Genomic DNA, 25,060 nt, shown 5'->3' on the forward strand with positions numbered 1-25,060 from the left:
AGTTTTACCATGAGATGTATCGTTAGTAGCATTTGATAATCAAAAAAAAAAGGAAAAAAGTGAGCTTTCTTTAGTAAATATACCAGGGCCCTGTTGCATAAAAGTTACGATCAAACGCAAGTCAAGAAGATCAAACGTAAGTCCCAAATGCTCCATTCTAATTGGTAGAAAATCAAGTTGCGTATGATTTCCTTGACTTGCGTTTGATCGTAACTTTTATGCAACAGGGCCCAGACCTCCTATCACAGTTCTTCCATATTTTCGTCACCCTGTGTTTGAAGGGGGGAATCCTCTACCTTGACATCACATGTCAACAGAGCTCATCTATCCTTTTGGCAGGAAGAAATAAAAGCTTGGTGTACGAGCCATCTTTTTCGCCTCGGTGAGCCTGTGAGATAACACTTGTTTCCTTCAGTCAATCATCGGCACTATGCACATGATGGCTACAGTGCACTAGCTTTGGGGAGTTGATCCAGCAGATAATTAATTTCAAAAGCACAGATGAGTGAATACAGACAGCTTAATGCTTGAACACAATACCCACAAAATCAATATCTGGTATGAAAACCCCCCCAAAAAATACCAGAAGGAATAATCATCGAGGCTACATGGCTGCTAGGACAGACGACGTCTTGTTGACTATTTCCTGGTCTTTGGAGATCTGATTGACTTGAACCTGACTGAGCTATTACTAAACCACAGGTCACCAGCCTGCAATGACAGGCTATGATCCAAGAGGGCTTTTCCCTGAAGGACGGATAACTCTATGTATGCAAAAGACCTAGGTAGCAATCTGTGACCTTCTCTGAATTGACATCTTCGGCATTTGATGTAAAACCTTCAGCATACAAGATTGCACTAATATAGAAATAAATAGGCGTGTCATAGGTGGTGTTAAAAAACAGGACAAGAAAATATAGAAGAGTCAACAGAAATTAAAAACACGACAAAAAGGAAGATAACCACATGCACAAATCTATAAAAATGTATCCACAAAGGAGACAATTTTTCTCGGCTGTTAGAAAATCTATGTAGCATTAACATTTGGGAGAAAAACTGTCTCCTTTGAAGGCGCATTAACAGAAAGAGCTTGGAGAGACAAGTTGGTGAGAACACTGGTAAGAATTAAAAAAACTAAAACATCAAACACTAATACGGAGTGGTAAACTCCGGACAAGGATAATAAAATTGATAAAAGCAAGAAGAAAAGGAGAACATGAATGAGGGGGAAAAAAAGGAAATATGGAGATGAGAATGAGTCAAGGAGACAGAGAAATGGGGGAGAATAAGATAAAGAAATGGAAAGGGAATTCAGCAATTGTTTATGTTGATGATTCAGCGTGATAAAATAAAGACAAAAATAATCAAGTGATGATACATCGAGTACACAGGCATGCAAAAAGAGAAGAAAAAGAAATATTAGTGCTCTGCCTATGGACTCCCAAATATATAGCTTTGCTGTCCATGTTAATGCTAAACCAAGAACACTCCCTCAATATACCAGAGACTTAATTATTTGCACATTCTGACCAATCTCTACAGGACCAATACAAAAAAGAGAAGCTCGATAAAAAGTAGAAGTAAAACATTACATCTTGCGTGCTTTACAAAATAATACATTTGGTACGTCAGACTTGAAAATATGCTAACATCTTACCGGGGTAAAAGTCAATAACAAAGAAATAAGAAAGAAAGAAATGAAACATGCTAAGGAATCTTGAATACCACCCCCAGCCCGACAGTGTACATAAGAAAGAAAAATTTTATTCTAATAGGAAATAAGACCAAACTTGGTCTGTTCTGGCCAACAAACTGCTCCCAGTTTACTCCTCCCAGCATTCTCCCAGCATACTCCCTGCAGACCCTCTCTCTGTCATAAATCAGCTTTAAAATGCCTTCGACAACTTTTGTTGCTTTACCACAGGCAACAAGCCATGACAATTTTGAAACGACGAGTGAAATGCGAGGGTCTGTTCCGTGATTTTGCGAGGTGGCATCTATTTCTGCCGTCTCCCTGAACTATGCAGCACCCTGCAATGTGACATACAGAGATACAGCGGACACAACAGGCTGCAGACACTGGCAGCAACTAAGACTCGTGTGTGAGTTGCATATTCCATTTGACACTCATCAGATTCAATAAATATCCAAATTGGACAACAACAAAAAAAGAAGTTTGCAATAAAAGGGGTACAAAAAGACCATCCAACAAGATCGATTCTGCTTCTCAGCATTTCATATTTATGTGCAAATAAGTTAGCTATATACTGAGATACTTACAATTCTGAGTCTCCCAAAAAAGCAACAAGTATAAACTATATGTACACTTGTCGATGACCGACACCACTTTCTCGTATCAAAGAAACATACAGGAAGCACTCGAACAGTATTGTAGTGAAAGGTAGTAGACAGACATGACACAGAGGGCAGTATTTCTGCTCCCATTTTGGTAGAAAAGAAGCGTGTCTCCATGGTAACTGCCATCAGTTACAATCTGCAATGCAAGACAGCCACTAGTGTGTGCAGGTTTCACAAAAAAACGCATCTGCCCTCCTGCTTAAGTACTTAGCACCATCTTGATAAATTTATGCACAGCGACGGTGGGCGGTTCCATGCACAATATTTTTTTCTTTTGCTTTTTTTTTTTCGTCTTCAGACAAAACAACAGCCAATTTGTGTTTCATCGCCATTTGCTCCAGTACATGACTTTCGGACTCACTCTCAGATCTGATGAGCTACAAACCTCATTTAACAATCAAACTTGCTGAAGAAGAGATCCTGGATTCTAAATCCATTTTCCTCTTGTCAGCAAAACTGATCCACCTCCCTCACTCTTGTTATCAGTGTCTGCTCTCCTAGTACTGATTTGGGCAAAAACGTGGCATCTCAACAAAGTTGCACGGTTCAGAAATTGAACAGTTTGTCTAAATGGAACAGCAAAGTGAGCAACCAACATAGAATGCAAGTTGAAAAAGGACACAGTGTTTGTCCGCTGCTATCGTCTTAAAAAACGAAAAAAAAAATTGAACTTAACATTGCACTTCTTTGTCTTACTTTAACATGTCAATTCTGAAGTCACGTACGACCAGGGAAAAAAGGTCTGAAAAGAAAGAGTTATACTGATTGCTATAAAGCTCTTGAGAATATAACCCTGTTCTGATACTTCGGCATCTTTATGTATTGCTCTTGCCACAGAAGTAGCAGAAATTAATAAAATGCCCTTGAGAAAGTAGCCATCAAAGGACTCTGAAAACTAGCAAACCAAAACAAAAAGGTCACCAAATTATTTCTTCTGTTTTTAAGTTTTTGTAAAGCATTCAGGGGTCATTTATCGTATCTCTGAGCTCACGTGTTCAGGGTCAATCCACAGCGATTCTTGACATCATGCCTTTTTATGACACACCTTGGCATGCCTGTCACATCATCTTTGTGGAAGTGAGCAAATTCTTCCACTGTGTCACTTTCTCAACTTGCACATATGGGTGGTAGTACACACAGACATCTGAATCTATGCTAATCTAGAAATGAAAAATTGCTTTAATGGCTAACATTCCTTGTACATCTGTCAGCCATCATCCCGAGGACTTGCCTGGCCTGTTGCAACCTCTGAGGGTGCTATACGGTAGCGTCTTCTCCTGCCCAAGAAATCAAGAGTAAGAGACAGGAAGGAAGGTAAAGAGATGTGCAAAATGACTTAATATATCAATGACAATAGAACAAAAAGGTATCATAAAAACTCAAACATACAAATTCATACAAATTTTGCTCTCCTTAGCTATTCTTCTTTGTTTCGTTTTTTTGGTCAGAATTACACATTTCTTCAAAGCACTGTACTTACTAATTCAAAGGTTTAAAGAAGCTTATAGCTCGATAAAAGAAAATACAACAGAAATGGAAATACAGATATAGCAGTGAAAGGATACTGTGATAAGTGGTTGTACAGGTACAATATGTTTAAAGAATGAATTCAGAATTAATAAGAGTAAAAAGAAATGACAGAACTTTTCCTCCTACCTTCCAGAGACAACAGACTTGTCGGGCCTTTTCCCGGGAGGTTTGGGTTTGATTCCTCCAGAACTCCCTGACATGGAAGAAGACTGGCTGTCATCTCGTGACACGGAGATGTCGCCCTCATCTCTTCTACCCCTCCTTTGGGGTACCTCAGGCGATGAGGCTAGAAGTCCTCGAGGCGTGCTGACTGGAGTCACGTCCTCAGCCAGCGAGACGGACACGCTCGTTGCGGCTAAGTCATGCGGCGACAGCCTGCTGGCTGCTCCATTGCACTGGGGCTGCTGGGATGAGTGGTGATGGTAATGATGATGATGATGATGATGAAGGTGGTGGTCTGAATCCTGTGATGGCAACCTCCCTGTTGGGTCAAAATGCACATGATGCTCTGGGCTCCTGCGTAGGTCTACACCACTATCAGGTGCAAGTCTCTCTGACATTGTTTGGTGTTCATCACCATGGCAATGGATGCCATCTGCACATGTTTCACCTGCTGGCCTATCAGGAGCAGCGCCTCCAGAGGCAGCAGCAGCACCAGCCTTTCTTCGATTCGACAGCATCCTCTCTCTCCTCTTTCTTTGTCGAGGTGTCAGTGCCTCCCACGCAAGTCTTGATGCCAGGGCCAGGCCATCAGTGGCAGCAGGTTCGTCACGATGCTGGGAGTCGGTCATGCTTTCACCCAGCTCTTCTTCCAGCGAGGAGGCACGTTCACCCGACAGATTAGATCTCAGGCGATGCCTCCTGGAGGCTGCAGGCGCATTGATGGATTCTGTCATGGAGAATATTCCTTTCTCCTTGACATCAGTGTCATCTTGCATAGATGAGGAACTTTCCCTCCGCAGAGGACCTCGCACAGGCTCTTCTATTCCTTTCTTGAGATCACCTTCAGACGCACTTGTTTCCTGTGGCTGCTTTGTTTTGAAGATTTGTTCTGGTCCTGGATCAGTTCTCCGTCGTTGCCGTTTGGCGAAAAGAGCTGCCTTGGCTGTAGGGGATAGATCTCTCACAGGACCAATTCTGCGAGATGTTTTTCCAGACCCATCTGCTCCTGAAGCAGATACTCCAGATGTCACAGCCTTTCTAGTATCCTCAGATGATACTGGTACATTAGCTTTACTTTTGGGTATTGCACCATGTCGCGCATCACTTCTTTCAGGTACAAACTCTGCAGAAACTTTCTTATCAATTTGATTCAAATCAACATGAAATCCTTCTTTAGATTTCTTTTCTTTTTTAACAGGTGTGTCTGTTGTAAGAAATACATCATCAGGTCCAATGGCAGAGGTATTTTGAGGTGAGCCAGGCCTGTCAGCAGAAGGCATGTCATCATCTGAAAACAATAAAGGTGTTCTGGGGGGCTCCGGAGACTTTGGGGGAGATCTGGGTGGAGTTTTTGGAATTGTGACCATGAGTTCAGGAGGATTCAAGGTGTTTGGTGCCGGTTTCTGTGCTGCCTTTTCTCCAGGCTTTTTAGGGGAGCCTGGTGATTCAGGGGATGGCGAGCGTCGCTTTTCCTTAACACCAAACAGAGGAAGCTTAGCCTTGAGGGAGACAATTATGTCTGACGTTTTGGTAAGCACGCTCTTTGTGATGCCAGGTTTTTGCTGGTCGCTCTTTGAGTTTGCAATTTCAAGCATTCTTGCCGGGTCACTCTCCGACCTGCCTTTTCCCTTTGGCTGACCAAACAGCGATCTCCTGAGTTGCGGTGATTGTCCCGGAGATTTCCTGGTACCATCTGGATGCGATGCCTGTTTTTCCTCTCCGCTAACTGGGAAGGACCCTCGCCTTCCAAGCGCAGGCTTCTGATCGAGATGGGAGGTGGGTTTCAACAAATAGGGCGATATCCTTTTGATGGAGTCTGGTGCTCTGGAGTCTGAAGGCAGTCGTTCCCCCACTGGCATGTCACTCTCAGTTCTGACTGTGTCAATTGAGGATTCACGAACCAATGGGGCATGGGTGGAAGACTCTACAAACATGCTAGGTTCCTGCCAACGTGTTGCGCACTCAGAGAGCTCGGGGTTGCCACCATCTTCATGCAACACGCTCTGCATGACAGCATACGTGGAAGGATCGTAGATGCGTCTCCGTGGAGTGGCAGGTGAGTGAGATGGAGACGGATGGACCACCCCTTTCTCGCTCACCTGATCGCTCTTGACAGGCACAGAATGACTACTTTCAGAATGAAGACTGGACTCCTCAAAGGTGTCTGACCTGGATGGTTTGAATCTGCGCTGTGTCTTTGGGGAGTCCCCTTGAGACTGTCTGGCACTAGCCTGTCGAGCTGCAGAGCGATCCTGTTTCAACTGCCCTAGTTTACTTTCAAGGAGTATCTTTGGCACTTCTGGTAGCTTTCTTGGCTGCTTGATGGCTCGCCTGCTTTGTGCAGGACTTGTCACGCCCGGAGATGCAATGGATCCATCTTTTCGTGGGCTTCCAAGAGGTTCCTTGTTTGGATCTCTCTTTGGCGTTTCTGGAAGCTGCCTGGCTCGAACGGGGCTCATCCTCTTTCGACCCTTGCTGGATCCTGTTGACTTGGTTTCGCTAGTGCTTTTACTCTTGTCTCCACTACTCTGTCTCTGCACAGGTTTTTTCTCCTTTGTTTTGCCCTCAGCCACCATGTCTGGAAGTTGCTTGTCATTCTTCAGTGCTTTCATGGGACCAGGTTTAGTGCGTTTAGGGCTATGTTTGTCTTCGCTCTTCTTGCTCAAATCAGGACTTTTGACGTCATCATGAATGCTACTTGTTAATTCAGACAGAATGTTTTCCATCTCCTCTCTGTCTTTCGATGACTGCCTGGTAACCTCTGCATCAATCTTTTTCAGATCTTTTAAAACAGGTTTGTTCTTTACTAATCCCTCTCCCTGAGGTATTCTATGGTCGTGATCCACTGGCAATGATGGCCTAGCCTCTGCTCCAATAGGCTCGGGGCGATGATTTGGTAAATGTTGCTGTGCTTTACTCTCACCAGCTTTGTCTGGGACAGCTTGGTCATCTTGTTGGAAAAACACATCGTCATCCTCATGCGCTACAGTCGTAGAGAATGACGGTGCCTTTAGCATTTCTCTCCCATTGTTTCCCTTCTTCGCGCTACCCTTGCTTACTTGTTCCTGCTTCTTAATCTCCAAACCTTGCACGGCTGATGGACCTACCGATGCCTTCTCGCTTCCCTTCAGAGTGGTGCTGGTGGTTTCATTCTGTCCATTCTCCTGCTGCTGTTGATCAGCGTTCCAGTTGATGCCTCCTACCAACATCTGCATTACATCTTGGTCCTTTTTGGGTTCTGAGTCCTCTGCAGCTGTAGTGGATGTACTCTCCGCTTTGTCAGCCGTTTTTTTCTTCCCGTACACTGGCTTGTCATTCCAAGGTTTCTTCTTCTTTGAATCACTGTCCTCACTGGTGGGAGGCTTTTGAACCTGCTCCACCTTCTCCTCAAAGTCAGTCTCAGAGATCATGCCAAGGAACAGATCTTCCATCAGCTGTCGCTCCTCTGAACCAGCACGGAGTTTTTCTACAGGTGCTTTAGTAACCGTTTCCTTCACAACCACTGACGGCGATTTTTCAATGATTTCAGCCTTGTCAGAGGTCACCTTCTTCTCATCCTTCGGAGACAGGTGATTCACTATGGGGTGTGCATCTTGCTTTGTGTCTGTCCTCTTTTGCACAGTATTTGGCACAAGTTTGGTTTGGTTTTCAACGACCTTTCGACTTTCCATCTCCTTCACTTCCCCATTTTGAGTTATCTTTCTAGTCGGAGACAGAGGCTTTATCTTACCTATATCTGCCACAGGGCTTTCAGTTCTTTGCGGCAACTTGCCTACAGACTTTTCTTCTTGCAATGCTGTTTTGGATGGTACTTCATTCAGCAGGTGTGGAACAGGGGACACTTTATCTTTCGCCGTTTCCACAGATGAAGTCTTTGCAAGACTTGGTGCTGGTTCTTCCTGCTTGTGTTCATTTTGACTAGGCTTCTCTGTGGACTTCTGTTGTATAATCACTGTAGCTGACTGTTCTGAGATCAGTGGCTTTGCAGGCTTTTGCTCTTGAGTGTCCTTGATACTAGTATCTGGAGACTTGCGCTGCACTGGCATCCCATGCTCTGCTGAATTCAACAGCTGCTTTGCTGCCGGAACGGGTGCAGCCTTCTGCTCCACTGCCTGAGAGAGCACTGAGATCTTTGCTTGGAGCTTCCCTTGAGTTTGCAGCGAGGCTTTGGATTTATCTGATGCACTGGCCCCAGGCTTGCTCATATTGGCAGAAGGTGGGGTGTTACTCTCTTGCTTCAAGGACAAGCTGCCCTGTGGTTTGGGAGATGGTATTCTCTCTGGAAGGATTGCTCCCTGCTTTGGAGCTGAGTTGGCAATTTCTGGTTGAGGGGACACTGCTCTGTCACTCTGACGAGGAGACTTCTCTTTGGACGAACCAGCAGCCGAGAGATTGGGAGATGATGACCGCTCCTGCTTATTCACCACGCCAAGTTGCTGCACTGGAGATGGTGATCGTGATTTAGGTTTGACTGAGAGCGCTTCCTCAGGCTTTGGTGATGGGCTTAGGCTACGCTGTGAGACCTTGTCTCTGTCTTTTGAAGATGGCTCTTGCAGCTTTGGGGAGATGCTTCTCTGAGGTGACGGTATTTCTTCCTTGCTTGATAGTGATTTCTTTTGCAAAACTGGAGAGACAGACTGTTGGACAGGACTTGCACTTTGTCTTGTGTCAGTCACCTTCAACTCTGGTTTCAGTTTCACTGTTCCTGGTTGCTTTTCAGTTTTCTCTGCCTCTACAGGGCTAACAAAATTGCTTTTCTTCTGTACACTAAGAAAATCTTGTTTATGAATTGCACTTGAGGATTTCCTGTCATCACTAGGTTTCACTGTTTGCTGAGTACCAATTTGAGCCCCAAGGGGCTCTGTTGGTTTGAGTTTATCAGCTTCTAATACTACATCGGTTGGTGCTGGCACTATTGCCGGTGCATCCTTGTTCGCTGGCTGAACAATTCCTGAACTTGATTTTACACCAGGTGTCTGCATGCCTATCCTCTCTGGTTGACTTGAGGTAATTATCTCCTCTGGTTTGTCAGCTTGTTTCCCAGCCACAGGGGCATCAGTCTCATGCACAGTTTGTGGTGCTTTGGGTGGCTTGGACAAGACAGCCCTGAGGTCGCTCTTCTGCTCTGCTTTCATCGTGCTCTCAGTCCTACTGGTCTCGGGTACCTTTTTGGAGGAATCCTTTGCAGGCGAAACGGGTGTGGCTTTCAAGTCATGTTTATTGGCCACCTGTATCACTGGACTGAGCTCTCTCCCTTGACGGCCATTCAGAGGCGCACCAATGCCCTTTCCCGACAGCTTAAAATCTGACTTTGTGTCTACTTTCACAGAGGAACCGATGGGAGTGGGCCTCGGCATTAGTTGCTCATCTTTCTTCAGTGTCTCCGGTGCCACTGTGATACTTTTTTGCATAGTTGGCAAGTTTTCCTCAATCGAGGGCTCCCTCTCGCTCACACCAAACTCCATACCGCCGCGATAGGTGCTGACTTCTCCCTCCATGATGGCGTGGCTGTCCATCGTGCGGATCTTAGGTTTATGCCTCTTGTGGAGGAGCCTTCGTTTCCTGTCCTGGGAGCGCTTGGTCTTCCTCAACGCAAACATCTTCTCGCTTCCCTTAACCTCCGTCGTCCCTTTGTCTTGCACCTCCTTCTCCTGAGTGATTCCCGATTCCACCACCTCTTCCTCATTCTCCTCCTCGTTCTGCTCTTCCTCCTCCTCCTCCTCTTCCTCTTCCTCCTCTTCCTGCACCTCCTTCTCCTCATCCTGCTTCTCCTGGCTCTCGTCCACCTTCTCCTGTGGCACTGGGATGTTCTCCACCAGCCTGATCTCAACGTTAGCCTTCTTGATGTTTTCATCGGGATGCATGATTTTGCCTTCCAGCTTCTCAGGGCTTGAAGGTATTTCAAGTCTGTGGGAAAAAAAAGAAACAAAGCAAAACTCCAAATCAATCACCAAATATTTCTTAGATGGACAATATACCATGGAGAAAGTTTAATATTGAAATTTAAGTAGAAAAACAATATAAGGAATATAGAGAGTCGAGTGAATGTGATGTCACATGAAAGTGTCATGGCAATTACAAAAGAAAGAAAGCCACTTGTAAGAAACAAAAAGAAGAAACATACTATATCAGACAATCTATTTGAATTCATGGGACCAGTAAAAGATCATTATCTTATTTTCTTGAAAATTTTAACTTATCTCTTGCTGATCATATACTGATGAGATACTCAAAACCCTTTTTGTTTTCTACTGGGCAAATTACTCTTTACAGCAATTTCAGTTTTGAATTTGATATTTGACACCTTGGATCATGTGACACACAATCACTTGTGTTTGTTAATAGGAGTAATTTCAAAATAAAGTAGAGGTATTTTGTGTGGGCAAATGCTATGAGGGTCATTTCTTTGAAATACGGACAGCCACAAAAAGGGACAGATGACCATAACCACAATAAAATGCCCATATCAGCTGCAGCCACAAACACCTCTATGAAAAATTGACCAGTTAACATGTTATTCCTGGCAGAATGACTTGAAAATAATGATCAGTCAGATATATCAGGATTTGAGACTGGCATAACTGGGTTTGCATGTAAAAAAAAACTTAAAATGTCAAGATTTTATGCACAAACTTTATGGCAAGTTGTGAGGTGATGAAATCATCAACTCACTATTTGCATATTCATAACGACTGTTCAAGTACTGTTTTCATGTAAACAAACAAAACTTCACAATTTCATAAGTTCCTTAATTCTTTCTCAAATTTTAATAAAATTTTCACTGTTGTGCTTGAAAAATTTTACTCTTTCTTTTCAGACTAACTTTTGACTGGTAAAGAGTTTACCTATATAAACAACATTTAGATTTTGTTTCTCGAGCCTGACACAAGACAAACTACCAAACAGAGAAAGTGAATAGGGATAGTTTGAAGTAGTTACCCTTTCTTCCGCACTGGGCTGGTGGGGGAGGGAAGCGAGTTGACAGTGCCGTCGCCATGGGGACGCTCCCAGTCGTACATGTCCGTCTCCTTGATGTTCTTTCGGTTAATGCACCTGTCCAGCAGGGAATGGAGGAACTGGATGATGGAAGCAGAAGGACAGAAAGGAGACGGGAAGATTGGGAGAAAATGGATAAAACGGGATGAAATCACGCATGTATTCAATAGTTTTCAGCCGCAACAAATGATAAAAGATATCAAACATACAATAAGACACATACAAGTGAAATAACGTCACCCATCATAACTGTTGCCTAATTTAGTGTTGAATGACAGTCAAAGGGAGTCATGTTATATCAAAAGTAAATTTGCTATGGAATAACGTCATAAGTACAATTTTCTTCTACGTGTGCCAAGTGCAAATCTTTAATTAAGTCACATCAATTGAATTATATTAAAATCATTAATCTTGAAAAAAATGACACGTTTGCATGACATTACATATAAATTAGATAAATTAATTCATAGTCTTTCATATCTGAAAGCCTATCAGTCTATTGAATCAATTTATCTATCATCTATTTAGAGTCACATTTGACTCTAGAAAACAACACATTTTCATACATACAAGTGCACATGCAAGTTTACAGTTATCCATGAATAATCAGATTCAAAGAAATATTATATCTGAGGCGTACCCCAGACAAAATGCCTGACACAATCCTACCTTATAATCTGGCTTATCGGCATACTCAAGGGACTGTATGTGTTCCAGGATCTGTCTGAACTCCATGGGCATGTGCTTGAGAAGGAGGCGATGGTCGTACTTCTCCTTGAGGAGGCCAACTTGTTCCTGCACAGAGGAGAGAATTTGACGACATCATTTACCATTTGCAGATGAAACAAAAACCCAGCTTTAGTGATTCAAAATAGTTCTAAAATGTGAGATAGGGATAAAAACAACCAATGTAAAAATGTTAATCAGTGTAATCAGTGTTAAGTATCGCTAAATATACAAAATGTGAGCAATAGTTATGATAAAATTGTTTCTAGAATAAACCATCTACAGTTATGGTTTATAGAGAAAAATAGCAATATCTCCTTGTATGATAGGCGATATTGCAAAATCTTTTTATGGTATGATGTTTTGTGATACAACTGACCTACACATATGCAGCAAATGTGATAAATCAAACATTTTTAAATCATTGATTCCAATAGTAAACAGTACTTTTAAAGGAAGGTTCCAAGAGTTTGAATACAAAAACAGATAAATGCAAAATTCTCAGATTTTTTAATGTAAGGCCATCATCAAATGGGAATAAATGAAATCTTTTCAATGACAAATTATCATTTATATTCTAATTAATTTCTTTGATTTACGGCAGATTAAAATTCAAATATCTCAAATGGATAAAAATGAATATATCTGTTTTTGTATTTAAACTCTTCATTCACCCACAGAACACATACATGTAACATTGGGGTTGCAGAGAATCAGGGAACTGTTATCAGCTCAATGAGATGTCAATTGATTACCATAAGTACTAGGATCTCAACAAAGACACTTAATTCATCATGTGATTACCATAAATTTACTCATGAAACTCACTATCTTGAATATGTTCACAAAATGTGCCAGTGTTGCAAATTACATGTAACTGACACTAATGTACGACTGTATGTAAAAGAACGTAATTATGCATTCTCACTCACCTACCTTATGAACAATCAGGAAAGAAAGAATACATATTGCTAGGTAAAGAACCTCACACCAAGAATGGAGAAGTCCTTCTGAATGAAGTTTCATATGTAGCATTGGAAAAATGTGACACCACATCTTAAAGATAGTCGACATAAAAATTGTTCAGCTAACAGTTTTATCTTGATTTTCTTGTACTCAACATCTGTTACTTTTAAATATTTCCTGCTATAGAATGAAGATCCTTCTCACATGTCAGTCTTTTCCATCAATCTTAATAAGAATGAACACTTTGGAGATAAGTGACAAAGGATTTTTTATGTAAATTTTGATAACAATTTAAAGTTAATTCTGAAAGGCTGACCAAACTGAACAGGGAAGCCAGTGGCACACAATATTTCAAATTGATTCTAACTTTCAATATTGATTTAAATTCTCTTTGAAAGACCCCCTGCCTTGTTCATGCTCTATGTATCATACTTCTGAAGTAGGCACGGGTAATTAGTGGGGGGGGGGGGGGGGAAGGGGCAGTTTGTTGAAAACTACGTAAAGAGGAGACACAAACCTTGTCCTTGATTTTCCTCCAAGGTAACTGACCAATGATAAACTCTACCAACATGTAGAACAGGGACCACAAATCATCCTGACGACCCATTTCCTGAAACGAGACAAAATTAAGAGAAAGGGTCTGAGTCTTCTAGTCGTCTCCACATCAAGGCCTGGTTGGTAGAGGGCATACAATGATGCTTCAAACTGCTGGCACAACAAGCCTTGATTCAACTCAAATGATGTGATATTAAAAACTGTTTTCAGACTTATGTCAGCTAGAGTGACAACAGTTATCATGACAAAGCATGACAGACACTTGAAGAAAATTCTCAGTAAGATGTTTTGCAAGTAAATAATGACACCACAATGCATGAAGTCATTATGTGTTCATGACTCTAAAATATGAAGCATCCTAAAAATGGATTTATATCATCTATAGAGATATCAATCATCAATTCAACATTTACATGCTCACAGACAAAACAGCCTGGAAAGTGACGTAGTCTTAGCATCATCAAAATCTTTATGATGAAATGTAAAGTTACAATATCTGACACCAATGACAGTTTCTAAAAGATCTTATGAAAACATAATCACTTCCTTGAATCGGCCTGGTGAAGTTATCAACAGTGTAGGATTACGAAACTAATGATAATACTGGTCAGAGTCATTCACCAATATGGGCGATGTCTATGTTAGGATCGGTAGGTCACTTTCATGCGATGAGATCGTCCACTTACTCTATTTCTATGGGCATTGACAGACGCATAGCGAACAGTTCCACGAAAACCAGCAACAGGTCGAGGCTGTAAAGGAATGGAGCACAGGAAAGCATATCAGAACATTTCTCTGAAACAGTTAATGTGCCTACACCACTGCTACATTGGAAATCTTCCCAAAGCATAGTAGCCACCTTCCTATTAGTAAAACTGCCGCAAGCTGCATAATGCTAGAATGAGAGTCAAAAGTTATAACCAGTATCAGTTATGGAGCAGTCATGTGAGAATTTTACAAATAATAGTATATGATACAAATTAATATAAGACTGCAAATCTAATTCACTGGAGAAGCTTGAATATCAAGATAAGAGTTGGGGATATGTATAACATTTGCCAAACTCCAATGGAGGACAGATTACTTGTCTTATTGTTCTGTCACAATGAAAACAGATTTAGGGATCAACTCGTTTTGAGGTTTTTTTTCTCTCTTCTTACTCCATTATCTTTCCTGATTTGTCTTCTGTATTGAACAATATCATTACATGTACAACCATAATTCCTAAAACAAGTACCAACCCAAATCAAGACAGACTAATAGCCTGCCTGGGAAAATGATCTTAATTTCAGAGGAGATTCAACTAATGGCCAGTCACCATTCAATTTTTGTCTGTTTTGGAGTAAAATTATTTTTTTTTTTTCATATTTTCAATAAAATAGAATGTCTATGCAAGATTTTATGTCTTTAGAACATATCAAATTTTCTTGCCCCAAGGATCAACTGAATATATCCCAGCCATCTGGCCTTGAAACCATTGTGGGATTTATTCTTAAAGGGAAGATAAACCCCAAGAACAATGTGGATTGAGTGAAAGCAGCAACATTAGTAGAACACATCAGTGAAAGTTTGAAGAAAATCGGACAATCGATGCAAAAGTTATGAATTTTTAAAGTTTTGGTGTTGGAACCGCTGGATGAGGAGACTACTACAGCTTGTGAGTCATATGCGTACAACAGTATAAAGAAAATGTAAAAGAAAATTCAACATATTTTCACTTTTTTCGCATAATAAAAGAGCTCTTGACTTGCCTCTTTCTAAAGGCAGGGGGAATAATATTGCCCATAACATTTGTTGGTAACGAGTCAGGGGAATGTGTACTTTTTTCAAAAGATGGAATTTTGTGAAATTCTCTTTATATTTTCCTTATATTGTTGTACGCAAGTTATTCATACACTGCAGTAGTCTTCTCATCCAGCGGTTGCTGCACAAACATTTTAAAAATTCATAACTTTTGAACGGATTGTCTGATTTTCCTCAAACTTTCAATGATGTGTTCTACTAATATTGCTACATTCTCTCAATCCTTATGTTTATAAAGGTGAACTTGTCCTTTAACTCATATTGGACTTTGTCCAAACGTTATTTTGGGCGTAATCATTTATGTTTGTGTATGTATTGATTATGCGTATGTATGTACACATACAAGTGCGGCGGTTTGTGCAATGAAGCAGATATTGATTAGTTTGATTAAGTTGATCAGGATAACTTTTCTGTGTTATGAAATAAATGCAGAATCTTATGTCACTTTTACATGGTATGATTTGTATGAAATATTTTATTGTATGTTAAAAAAGAATGTGATTAAGCAGCACAAGTAAGAAAAATGCAGCTGCTTACTTTCGTTAATGTTAGTTTCATCGTGAAAAATGAGACTGATATTGAATGAAATTCAAATAAAGAATATCGCATGCTGGCAAGTGACAAGCACAGCTACTATGGATTTTGTTCAACTTACGCAAAGTATAAGAGCCTCGTGTTAATACGACTTAATGATTATTCCATCACTAAACAGGTGCATGCAGTTGGTGACGGTGTGCTTAATTTTTCTTTAAGTCATGGGTGTTACAAAATTTGTACCGATACCATGTAGAATGAGGTTGTTGTAGGGAAGTCGGAGGTAGAAAATTGTGTGTATAATTGCGCGTGTGCGTGCTTGCTTGTATGTCTTACCATCAACAGCGAATTCCTCCCCAAGTTCCGTCTCCTCAAAATCGGCACCGCCGGGGCAAGCGCTGGGTGGGCACTCAATCATCATGGGTACAGCGCCCTCATTTGCCGTCACGACGTACATGTCTCCATTGGCGTCGGTGTAAGTCTCGATGGCGTCGGGCATGGGGAAACTGTTGACGTCATAGGTGTCAAGTTTGGGGCCTGCACGGTAGGGTGTAACGACATAGGAAGTAATCATGATAAACAGTATGAGCTACAGATTTTAAAATGCAAGAAATGATATGTCCTCTCTATCAACTTGAGACAATTGGGGATATGGTAATGGTGATCAATATGCTAAACATTCCCTCGAGAACGGCGAGAACATGCTTGCCGAAACGTCGGGATTGGGTAGGTCCTTTTCAGGGCCACTCACATACTCCAGAATGAATACGTGGTGCACCGTGAAGCCTTCTACCACCAAATTAAGACAATTGAGATTGAATGCGCAGAAAGAAACAAAAGAATTAAAATTAAATCAGGTGATAGTTCAAACAGTATCGTTAAACATGATTAAAGTTATTCTAAATCTTGTTATGTAACGAATGTAGTATCATTGCATTTTTCCCTTTTTGATAGGAACTTTGTAAATGGCGTTTACCTGTTTTTCTTTTTTCATTCAAACTTTTTATACATTACAACTGCACCCACGTTCAGCAGTACCAACTGAAATCACGAGTGGGTATGATTTTACCTCTGCCATTAAAGCTGAATTATTGGCAAACAATCTGCCTATGAAAATACTACTTGTGTCTTTAAACAGTGGTTTGAGTGAGTTTAGGCTGTTTTCGGAGTTTGTTTATTTTTTTTTCCAGAATGGACATTTTTATTAAACATTGCCATTGAACATATTGCACTGAGATCTACTGTAGCTGTAGTTCGTACTTATTTGTTTGCTTGCTTTTTCCCTGTTTTTTCTCCATTTACCATATCACCAGTACCATATCTATCATAATCACTAGTTTAGATATTTGCTAAAACAGGCGAAAAAAGGAGATTTCGCTAGTAAAATTATTCCGACGGCTTGTTATTCCTGAGGTTAGTGTTTCCGAAAACGACTTCAAGGTTCTTATAACTCCGAAGGCTCGTTAGTACTCACTTTTTTCTTTTCCCTTTTTCGAATTATTTCAATTCAGTTCAATTCAATTCAACTCAATTCAATGCAATTAAATTCAATTAAGTTCAATTCAATTCTATTCAATTCAATTCATTCAATTCAATTCAATATTTTGTTTATGTACCTGATTTCAGTTTCGGAATTTCAAAACCTTCCGAATAAGGGACATCACCTGAAAAAAAAAAGGAATAACACTGACTAAAAGTCATTAAAAGACAAACCAACGTACCTCCGTCTCCGGGGCTGGCATCCATCTGCAGGTTCTCCCACCTCTTGACCCCCATTGGGTAGATGTCGATGACCTGGTTCGTTGTGAGGTCGATGGCCGCGACGGCGTTGTTTTCCTAGAAAATAATGACATCGGTAAGAAGAGGAAATAAAGAACTGACTCCCTTGGATCCACCATTTTGAAAAGGCACTGGCAGTGTATAAAAGATGTTTTGGGGTTTTTTTTATGGCACAGAGTGAAAATCGGGTATATGTTCCATGTGTCACTGCACGCAGATTCAGTTGCATACTATCCATGCTGTTGTGTGACATGAAAATGCTTTTCTTGGTACGCAGGAGCACCGTATGCTGTAAAGAAAGGGCAACATTTCCACGGACGCATATATTATGATCGTCTACTTTGGCTACAGTGAAAAGTAGTCATTGATCTATACAGTAAACAGACAATACAGCGATTCTATTCCAAAAGCGATTGCATCAAGAATATTATGAAACCTTCAATGTTCATGAATATGTTTTTACCCGATAGTAATACCCATGGCAATTACTTTATGCAAAATAGATGAGTTGTTGATGTCGTTGTTTCTCAAGTCGTACAAACATTATCTTCTCTGAAACCCTTTTTTTTCCTTACTTTAGTTAAAGGGAGAGTATTTAATCATTTAATTCGCATTTGGTTCATCGCCATTACTTTCCATTACAATTCATCTTGATCATAGTCCCTTGATTGAGCCAACAGGGTCATAATACGTGCTATAGTAATGACATGATCAGTGATTCTAGAACATTTCGACTTTAAGCCAATGGGAAATTTCTGTAGCTATGACGTCATTCTTTTTAATGTGCTTTGCAAATTAGAACAGTGAAACTGTTTTGCGAATTGTTCGTTCCATTTCCTTTCTTTTACAAGACATGAATGTATTAAGGTGTATGGATCATCACTATATTACTTTGCAATTATGAATATGAGGGCTGTCTTCATAAGATGTTGAAGTACTGAGAAGATGGCTTTGATTTTATTGATTATATTTCTGCATTTCTTTTCCATGCATACATGTAACACAAAGTAAAATTGAACAAAGTTATTTGATTAATGTTTGAGTCTAACAGTTGATGCAGGTAACTGATTAATTAAAAACTACAACATTTTTCCAGGATAATACAAAGATACTTTTAATTAGAGTCATCTATGCTTTACACTACAACAGGTTGTTGAAATAGCTTTTGATGATGGTGGTGGTAATTATCTTTATGACAAACCTGATCTCCAAAGCCAGTTGAGCTTTAAATGAAATATTGTTCGGTACGTTTTTAAGGGGCCACTGAGAGGGAATTTACCTGCAAACTGATGAACGCTGTCTGCTCCCGTTGGTCGAGGGTAATGTGTTTGGGCTCGAGACTGCGTGAGAAGGTGTGTGGTCCGGGGTCGCCCATCTGGCCCGTGTACGGCTGGCGAACATGGCGTGAAATATACCTCTGGGCTCTGTGAATTAGACAAAAACAATTAGTAAAGTGTTCGAGGGGAAGCACCTGTGTGTTACATGTTCATGTTGCATACACAAACTTGGACAAGAGAGTCCCTTTCAAGAAAAAAACATTACTCGAGTTAGGCTAACCAAACCAGCAACTCCAATGAAATATCAAACTTAGTCTCGTGCTCCAGTAAGTTGTCTGAATTCAATGAATCAGTGGGTTCTCACTTTGTACAGCCTGCTTTCATACATACAGCATACGACTTGATCACATTATGAAAGACCTATTCACAAATGCATCTTGTTTCCTTTCGCAAGCAGAGACAGAGGTTATTAGTGCACATTTCTTTCACAACATCATATAATACCAATTACCAGTCAAATTAAACTAGAATTTGCTACTTCAGATATTAGAAATGAAATCAAAGCATCGCAGTTATATGCTTCATGACTCAATGTTCCTTACAGTCCGTGTGAATAGTGTATACCACATACACGACATAGAAGACTTATTGTATGCCTTCAAAATCCTATAGCAACCCCAGCTCCCCCACCCCACACCGTGAATCAAGCCAACATTTGCATGCGAGACTGCCTATAGGAGCAAAGCCAACGTACACCGCGTTGAATTGTGTGAAGTTGACCTCGTTGACGACGAAGCTCAATGTGTTTGTGCCGGTGCAGACTGTGCCGGGAAGAGGAGTGGTCGGGAGCATGGGGTACTCGGGGTTGGTTCCGAATCCACCGGTGCCGCCGAATCCGCCAGTACCACCAAATCCTCCCTGTCCACCTTAACGCCAAATGCGAGGGATAAAATTCTTTTTTTATCACAATGATTGGATTTTACAGAGGATAATGTCTCAAATAAATGACTTAGTAACGTTTTAAGACATTCATAATGCACCAAAAATAGGTATCATTATGTATCTCATAATGATTATGTTTTTTCTTGCAATTTGTTATTTTTCACAAACATGCGGGGGGGGGGGAATACATGAAAATAACAGAAAACTAATAATGAAAGATCACATCAACTCAGATACGGTGGTTATCATCGCAAAAAAAGGCCTGCTGAAATGTAAAGAAGAATGGTTTACTTTAGTTTATTTCTCCTATATCTTTCTCCAGCCGCTCTAACAAGAAAATGTGAGAATGCGGACACAATAGAATTTATTACTGGAGTAGTTGTATTCGTAATATTATTCACTATGGTGACCACTGAGAAGTCAGGTATTATACACATACCTCAATCCATTTCTACATCAGATGTGTTTTAATATAGAGACGAATCTACGACGTGAGATGTACTCAACCTATATTGCACTAGAATATATACGACCAGGCAACTTCTCAGCGATCGAGTACATCGACAGATGACATGAAAGAGGTAGATGAAGACAAATCAACGTTGTATCACATCGCTACTTTTATACTTCATCATATAGTGTTGCAAGATTGCATCACACATTATAACCAAATTAATGATTGTTTGAGCGTTGAGAGGACCACAAAGCTTTCGTCGAGGTACACACCACGTGCTTGCGTTTTGTGTTGATTTCTTACCGGTTCCGGCGCCACCTGCACCACCCGCACCTCCAGCGCCGCCGGCGCCACCGGCCCCGCCTGCTCCACCTGCTCCACCAGCTCCGCCGGCTCCACCGGCTCCTCCTGCCCCACCTGCTCCAGTGCCCGGGGTGGGGTTGACTGGCGGCTCCTGCGGAGGGAAGGGCGGGAACCCGGGAGTGGTCTGCACACCGAACGTGGTGTTCACGATCTGCTGATTCGGGGCATTAGACACAGAGCCTGCGTCCAAAGAGAGGGGGAGTAACGGGTGTAGACTTGAATAATAATCGCAGAATGAGTGGTGACTCTATAAAGAGTAATTCCAAATGTTGCCTTTCAACTGGCCTTCTACTTTACTGATATATCATCCTTTAAACCATTCCTGTTATGAAACTGATAACCTTGGAAGGTCACCCCCAATACGTAAAAGACTAGTTTAACAACATTTGAGGGCTTTTACTTGAGGATTACATGAGAACTATAGAGTAAGGAGGTTGAAGAAAATCAATACGGAATAGTATGAGAAACAAAACCATTATATTGACCGTATAATTTCAAGGATATTTTAGTCGATTACAAGTAGGTCTTCATTATAGCTATATCATTCTGATAAATAAAGATATTTATGTCATCGAAATAGATACCAGTAAAGCAAAAGTATAACCTTCATCTCAAACAGTCGAATTCAAGGGCGATGGTAAAACTTGTCAAGAATCATGATTTCCAAACAAATATTTACGTCCGGACACACGCTAGCAGCCCTACAGGTGAGCTTCTTCGCTTCCAACACGATACCCGCGTCCTGATAACTCACCTGCCAGTCGTATAGTAGTCACCGTTCCCTCCGGGTTCTCCCACGCCTGCGTGTTCGAGTTCGCGCCCATCGAACCCTTGTTGGCGACAATGATGAGACTGCAGCCCTGTGCAAATCGGACAGCGATCGGCATGGCACCGACTGTGGGGACGGAACGAGATCCATACATTTTAGGTCAACAACGAAAAAAGTCACCAAACATTGCTTCATTGTTAGAAAACATCAGCCATAAGTTGGTTTAATGATTTGCTCCTTCATTTAACATGGAGAAATCCGATATATATAGGCATGGGAGATGTGAAAACGAAGACTTTTGAATGGTTGACCCTTGTGTGGATCAGCATTACTATAAAGGTTTAGAAGTATGCGTGTGCGTATTTTTCGTGTTGTATACTGCATACATTATTTCAAGAAGAGAAGGAGGGAAAGGAGCTAATTGTAACTCAATTTACTTGAGGATTCATATCTTGACTGGAAAAAAGTGACGTAAACAATGAAAATCTTTGTTGCTTTCATACAATTAAGCATTGAATTACACTACGAACTAAGTATGTTAATAGTCACCCGGTTTGTGTTGCATGTTCAACCAAAACTCTTCGATCGATGCACAGTTAATAAAATACTACGGGCTCTTTTTGGTTGTTCTGGTTTTTGTATTTCGTCTCTATACTAACCTTGAACGCTGCATAGTTCTTTGAAGACTTTGGTTGCAGGGTTGTACTTCTCGAAGATCTTGAGCATGCCCGGCTCCGTCTTCTGGGTGCCAGGCTGGAGATAAGCCACCAAATCGCCACATTCGGCGATATCAGCTACCGGTCGCTCCGCGGGAACCTTGTCGACGATTTTCGGCTGGACAACTTCGGAAAAGTCGACAAGGTGAAGGAACTTCCTGCCTGAAAGCATATGGAAATACATAAAGATATAGCACACCGTTAGTAATCTCGAAGAAACTCAATACATTACACTAATTGGTTCTTTTTGGCACGTCCATTAGCACAGTGATTAAAAACTTGAAAATCTGATAAATCCGAACAATTAACGTTATTACACAGCTGTAAACTTGTTTATTTGGTTGGTTGATTGGCTGGTTTTTGTTTATTTGTTTGTTTGTTTGTTTGTTTGTTTGTTTGTTTGTTTGTTTGTTTGTTTGTTTGTTCGTTTGGGTTTTTTTTTCAACGTTTACACTGCGAGGTTCATATAACACGACTTTTTTTCTTCAGACCGAAGCAACACTACTCCTTTGGTGCTTAGTGACAACGAGCACATGCCAGCTCGCCACCAAATTAGCTCATTCATTGCCAAGGACAACCTATTTGTGCGCGCTGTCAATAACAATCCTCATTTTCTATTTTTAATTGGAAACATTGTTTCATGAAATACATTGCAACCATAGAGACCTGCAGCGCTTGTATAGTTACCACAGCATCAGCAAGGCAATAGATTGACAGCTGCGAACATGACAGCCGCCCCCATCGCAATGGCTATTATGGTAACTTACGACTATTGCCATAATGGTATGTGAAACGTTGGCCACTATAGTTATAGTCGAGATCTGTCAGCACGTGGCTATGATCTCATAGATTTCGACTCGCCCAAAAGTAGTTCAGTTACAGCCAGACTTAGAATAGCTACACCTCTCTTTCAGCGCATCCCATAGGTATTCTGATCTCATCACAAAAAGGCTACCCTTAAAGAAAGGCGGCGGAAACAGGAAACGTTCTGAGCTTTGGACAAAGGGCTTGATCACAAATAATAGATACCCGATATGACATTTCATCTTTCCTCAGTAGCAAATTTGAGAGTACGTTTACTTTTTACACATTCCTTCACATACCATTATGAATGCTAAACTGAAGTTAATGTGTCCTTAAATTAAAAAAAAAGGCTTAGGCGAAATTCGATCACGTTTACCCTTCCCTGCAAAGCTGGCACCAGCCGATCTTTGCTACATAGGAAGATGAAGAAAGGCGAAGGAAATGGTGACGTACAAACTGCACGAGACCAAGAAGCAAACGGGAAATTGTTCATCAATGCAGAGCCGTAAATAGGATGGGTCGGCTAAGTCTGGCTCCACGTGAATAAAAAGACGTCGGCAACTATAGAATAAGGCACTACTGCTGCACCCCTCCTTTACCCATCCGTTTGCCACGCGCATTATTCTAACCTTAGAGTACAGTGTCACTCCGTTCTTCAAATCGACTGTTATGAGAAGTCAGTCAAATTGATAGACCTGACCAAAACTCAACCAAGATCGCCCAAATACGATAGAGATTTATAGAAATTCTATAACCTTGATAATTTTATCACCTTACAAGACTCTCACTGTTTTGTCATTAAAAGGGGTAAAATTATTCCCTCTATTAATGAGAATAAGCAAGAGGAAAAAAGAAATGGACGAGGAGTAAAATGAAGACGTGCTTCCACCAATGTCTGGGAGGTTCTCCCTTGCACTCCTCAATGCCACACCCTTCTCCAGCGAAATAGCTGACTGGAGTGAACTAGAACGAATGAAAGTGAGAATATTTGGTGAAATATGACATGAAATAGTACAGTTTGAAACTCTGGAATCCATTCTTTTTTTGTATTGTGGCAATGGTAACATTAGTCACAACCGCATGATTCTGCAAATACTTTGAGTTGATGATGTCACCAGCTCCCACCCCCACTGTTTAAAGATCCCGTTGGATGACTTTCAAAGAATGAATGATTGCTTGATAAAAACATTCAAACATTCAACGTTTACACATTCAAGTTATAGCAAGAGCAGTGGCAATCTCCTTACACCATTCTCAACAACGCCTAACCTACGCGGGTCGTACGCTCCGTAAGAGCATCATTCCAGCATCGGGGGGGGGGGGGGGGGGGGGGTATATCTCTCAAGGTGATACGCATATGAAGAAGGTGGGTTAAAACAAGAAAATCACCAACAAAGAACAACAAAAGATGCAGTACTTTGTAGATGGAGACGAAAGGAGAGAGAGAGAGAGAGTGCGTGTGTGTGTGCCATGTCGGACGAATAATCAGTATGAAACTTGGACATCATGAAGAAACATAAAGAATAACATATCATCTGATTATTATGAAAGCAAGTTTGCATGCACTGTGATACTGCCCAGAGCTTCCGAGGAGCTCTGTTGTATCATTGTCGTGTATCGTCATAAAGTAGCTCGTAGCGAATAATCTCCTGGAAATAAGTAATTATTGTTTCTTAATCGCCAACCTCGGTCACAGTCTAGTGACTGCTGCGTGAACTACAAAGTGCTGTGATTTGTCCGGGAAAGTAGAGCCATCAGCCATCGTGGCCTATTGAGAATGGGTCATCCGCCTCAATATTATGTCTACATCACGCGCGCACATTATAATACCTACATCGCCAACTGAATTCATTAATATGAATGGATAAATTCTTTCCGTTGAAGGACTGACACCGTAGACCTCTGAAGAAAGTATCGTGCAAACTTTTTTCAATGCAATGGATATATGAATGATAAAAAGAGATTCAAAAATCTGATAAAAACACGCAGGAGAAGGAATGCACGCACATGAGACTGCGGATCCCTCTTAAGCGTGATGCCTTGTAACAAGGTCAGCCCACATCATTGTCTTACCTCTTTACCCCATCTCTATATCACTCTCATAAAGTCCTAGTGTTATTACGCGTGATACCTGTGCCTTAGAGACAGGGTCGGGATAACTCGCAAGACAACCACTTAAATCTATTGGCCAAGGGGAAACCTGATAAGTCGTGTTTAAAGTTTACCGGAATTCCAGCATCTCATAGGGAGCCTAGTGGGTCGCATACCTTTCGCAATTGATTCTTCCGGTATTGTTCTTCATATTTACAACGGTTTACAATATTTT

At 41.1% G+C, this 25,060-nt stretch overlaps 1 protein-coding gene across 1 annotated transcript; it reads right to left on the minus strand.

The window, feature by feature from the left end:
• Window positions 1-344: 344 nt before the first annotated feature.
• On the minus strand, window positions 345-22,092 carry LOC139725478 (uncharacterized; the record flags this gene model as incomplete). The annotated part of the gene is made up of 13 exons (XM_071636553.1): window positions 345-3,635; window positions 4,015-9,957; window positions 10,990-11,126; window positions 11,716-11,841; window positions 13,256-13,348; window positions 13,980-14,071; window positions 15,967-16,167; window positions 17,352-17,466; window positions 18,689-18,833; window positions 19,441-19,612; window positions 20,386-20,625; window positions 21,200-21,340; window positions 21,874-22,092. Coding segments are annotated over 13 exons (7,694 nt in total), but the record flags the coding sequence as incomplete, so codon positions are not given.
• Window positions 22,093-25,060: the final 2,968 nt, after the last annotated feature.

Source organism: Diadema antillarum, unplaced genomic scaffold, assembly GCF_040938485.1.
Source record: "Diadema antillarum isolate AM-2024a unplaced genomic scaffold, OU_Dant_1.0 seq00000043_RagTag, whole genome shotgun sequence".
Classification (NCBI taxonomy): domain Eukaryota; kingdom Metazoa; phylum Echinodermata; class Echinoidea; order Diadematoida; family Diadematidae; genus Diadema; species Diadema antillarum.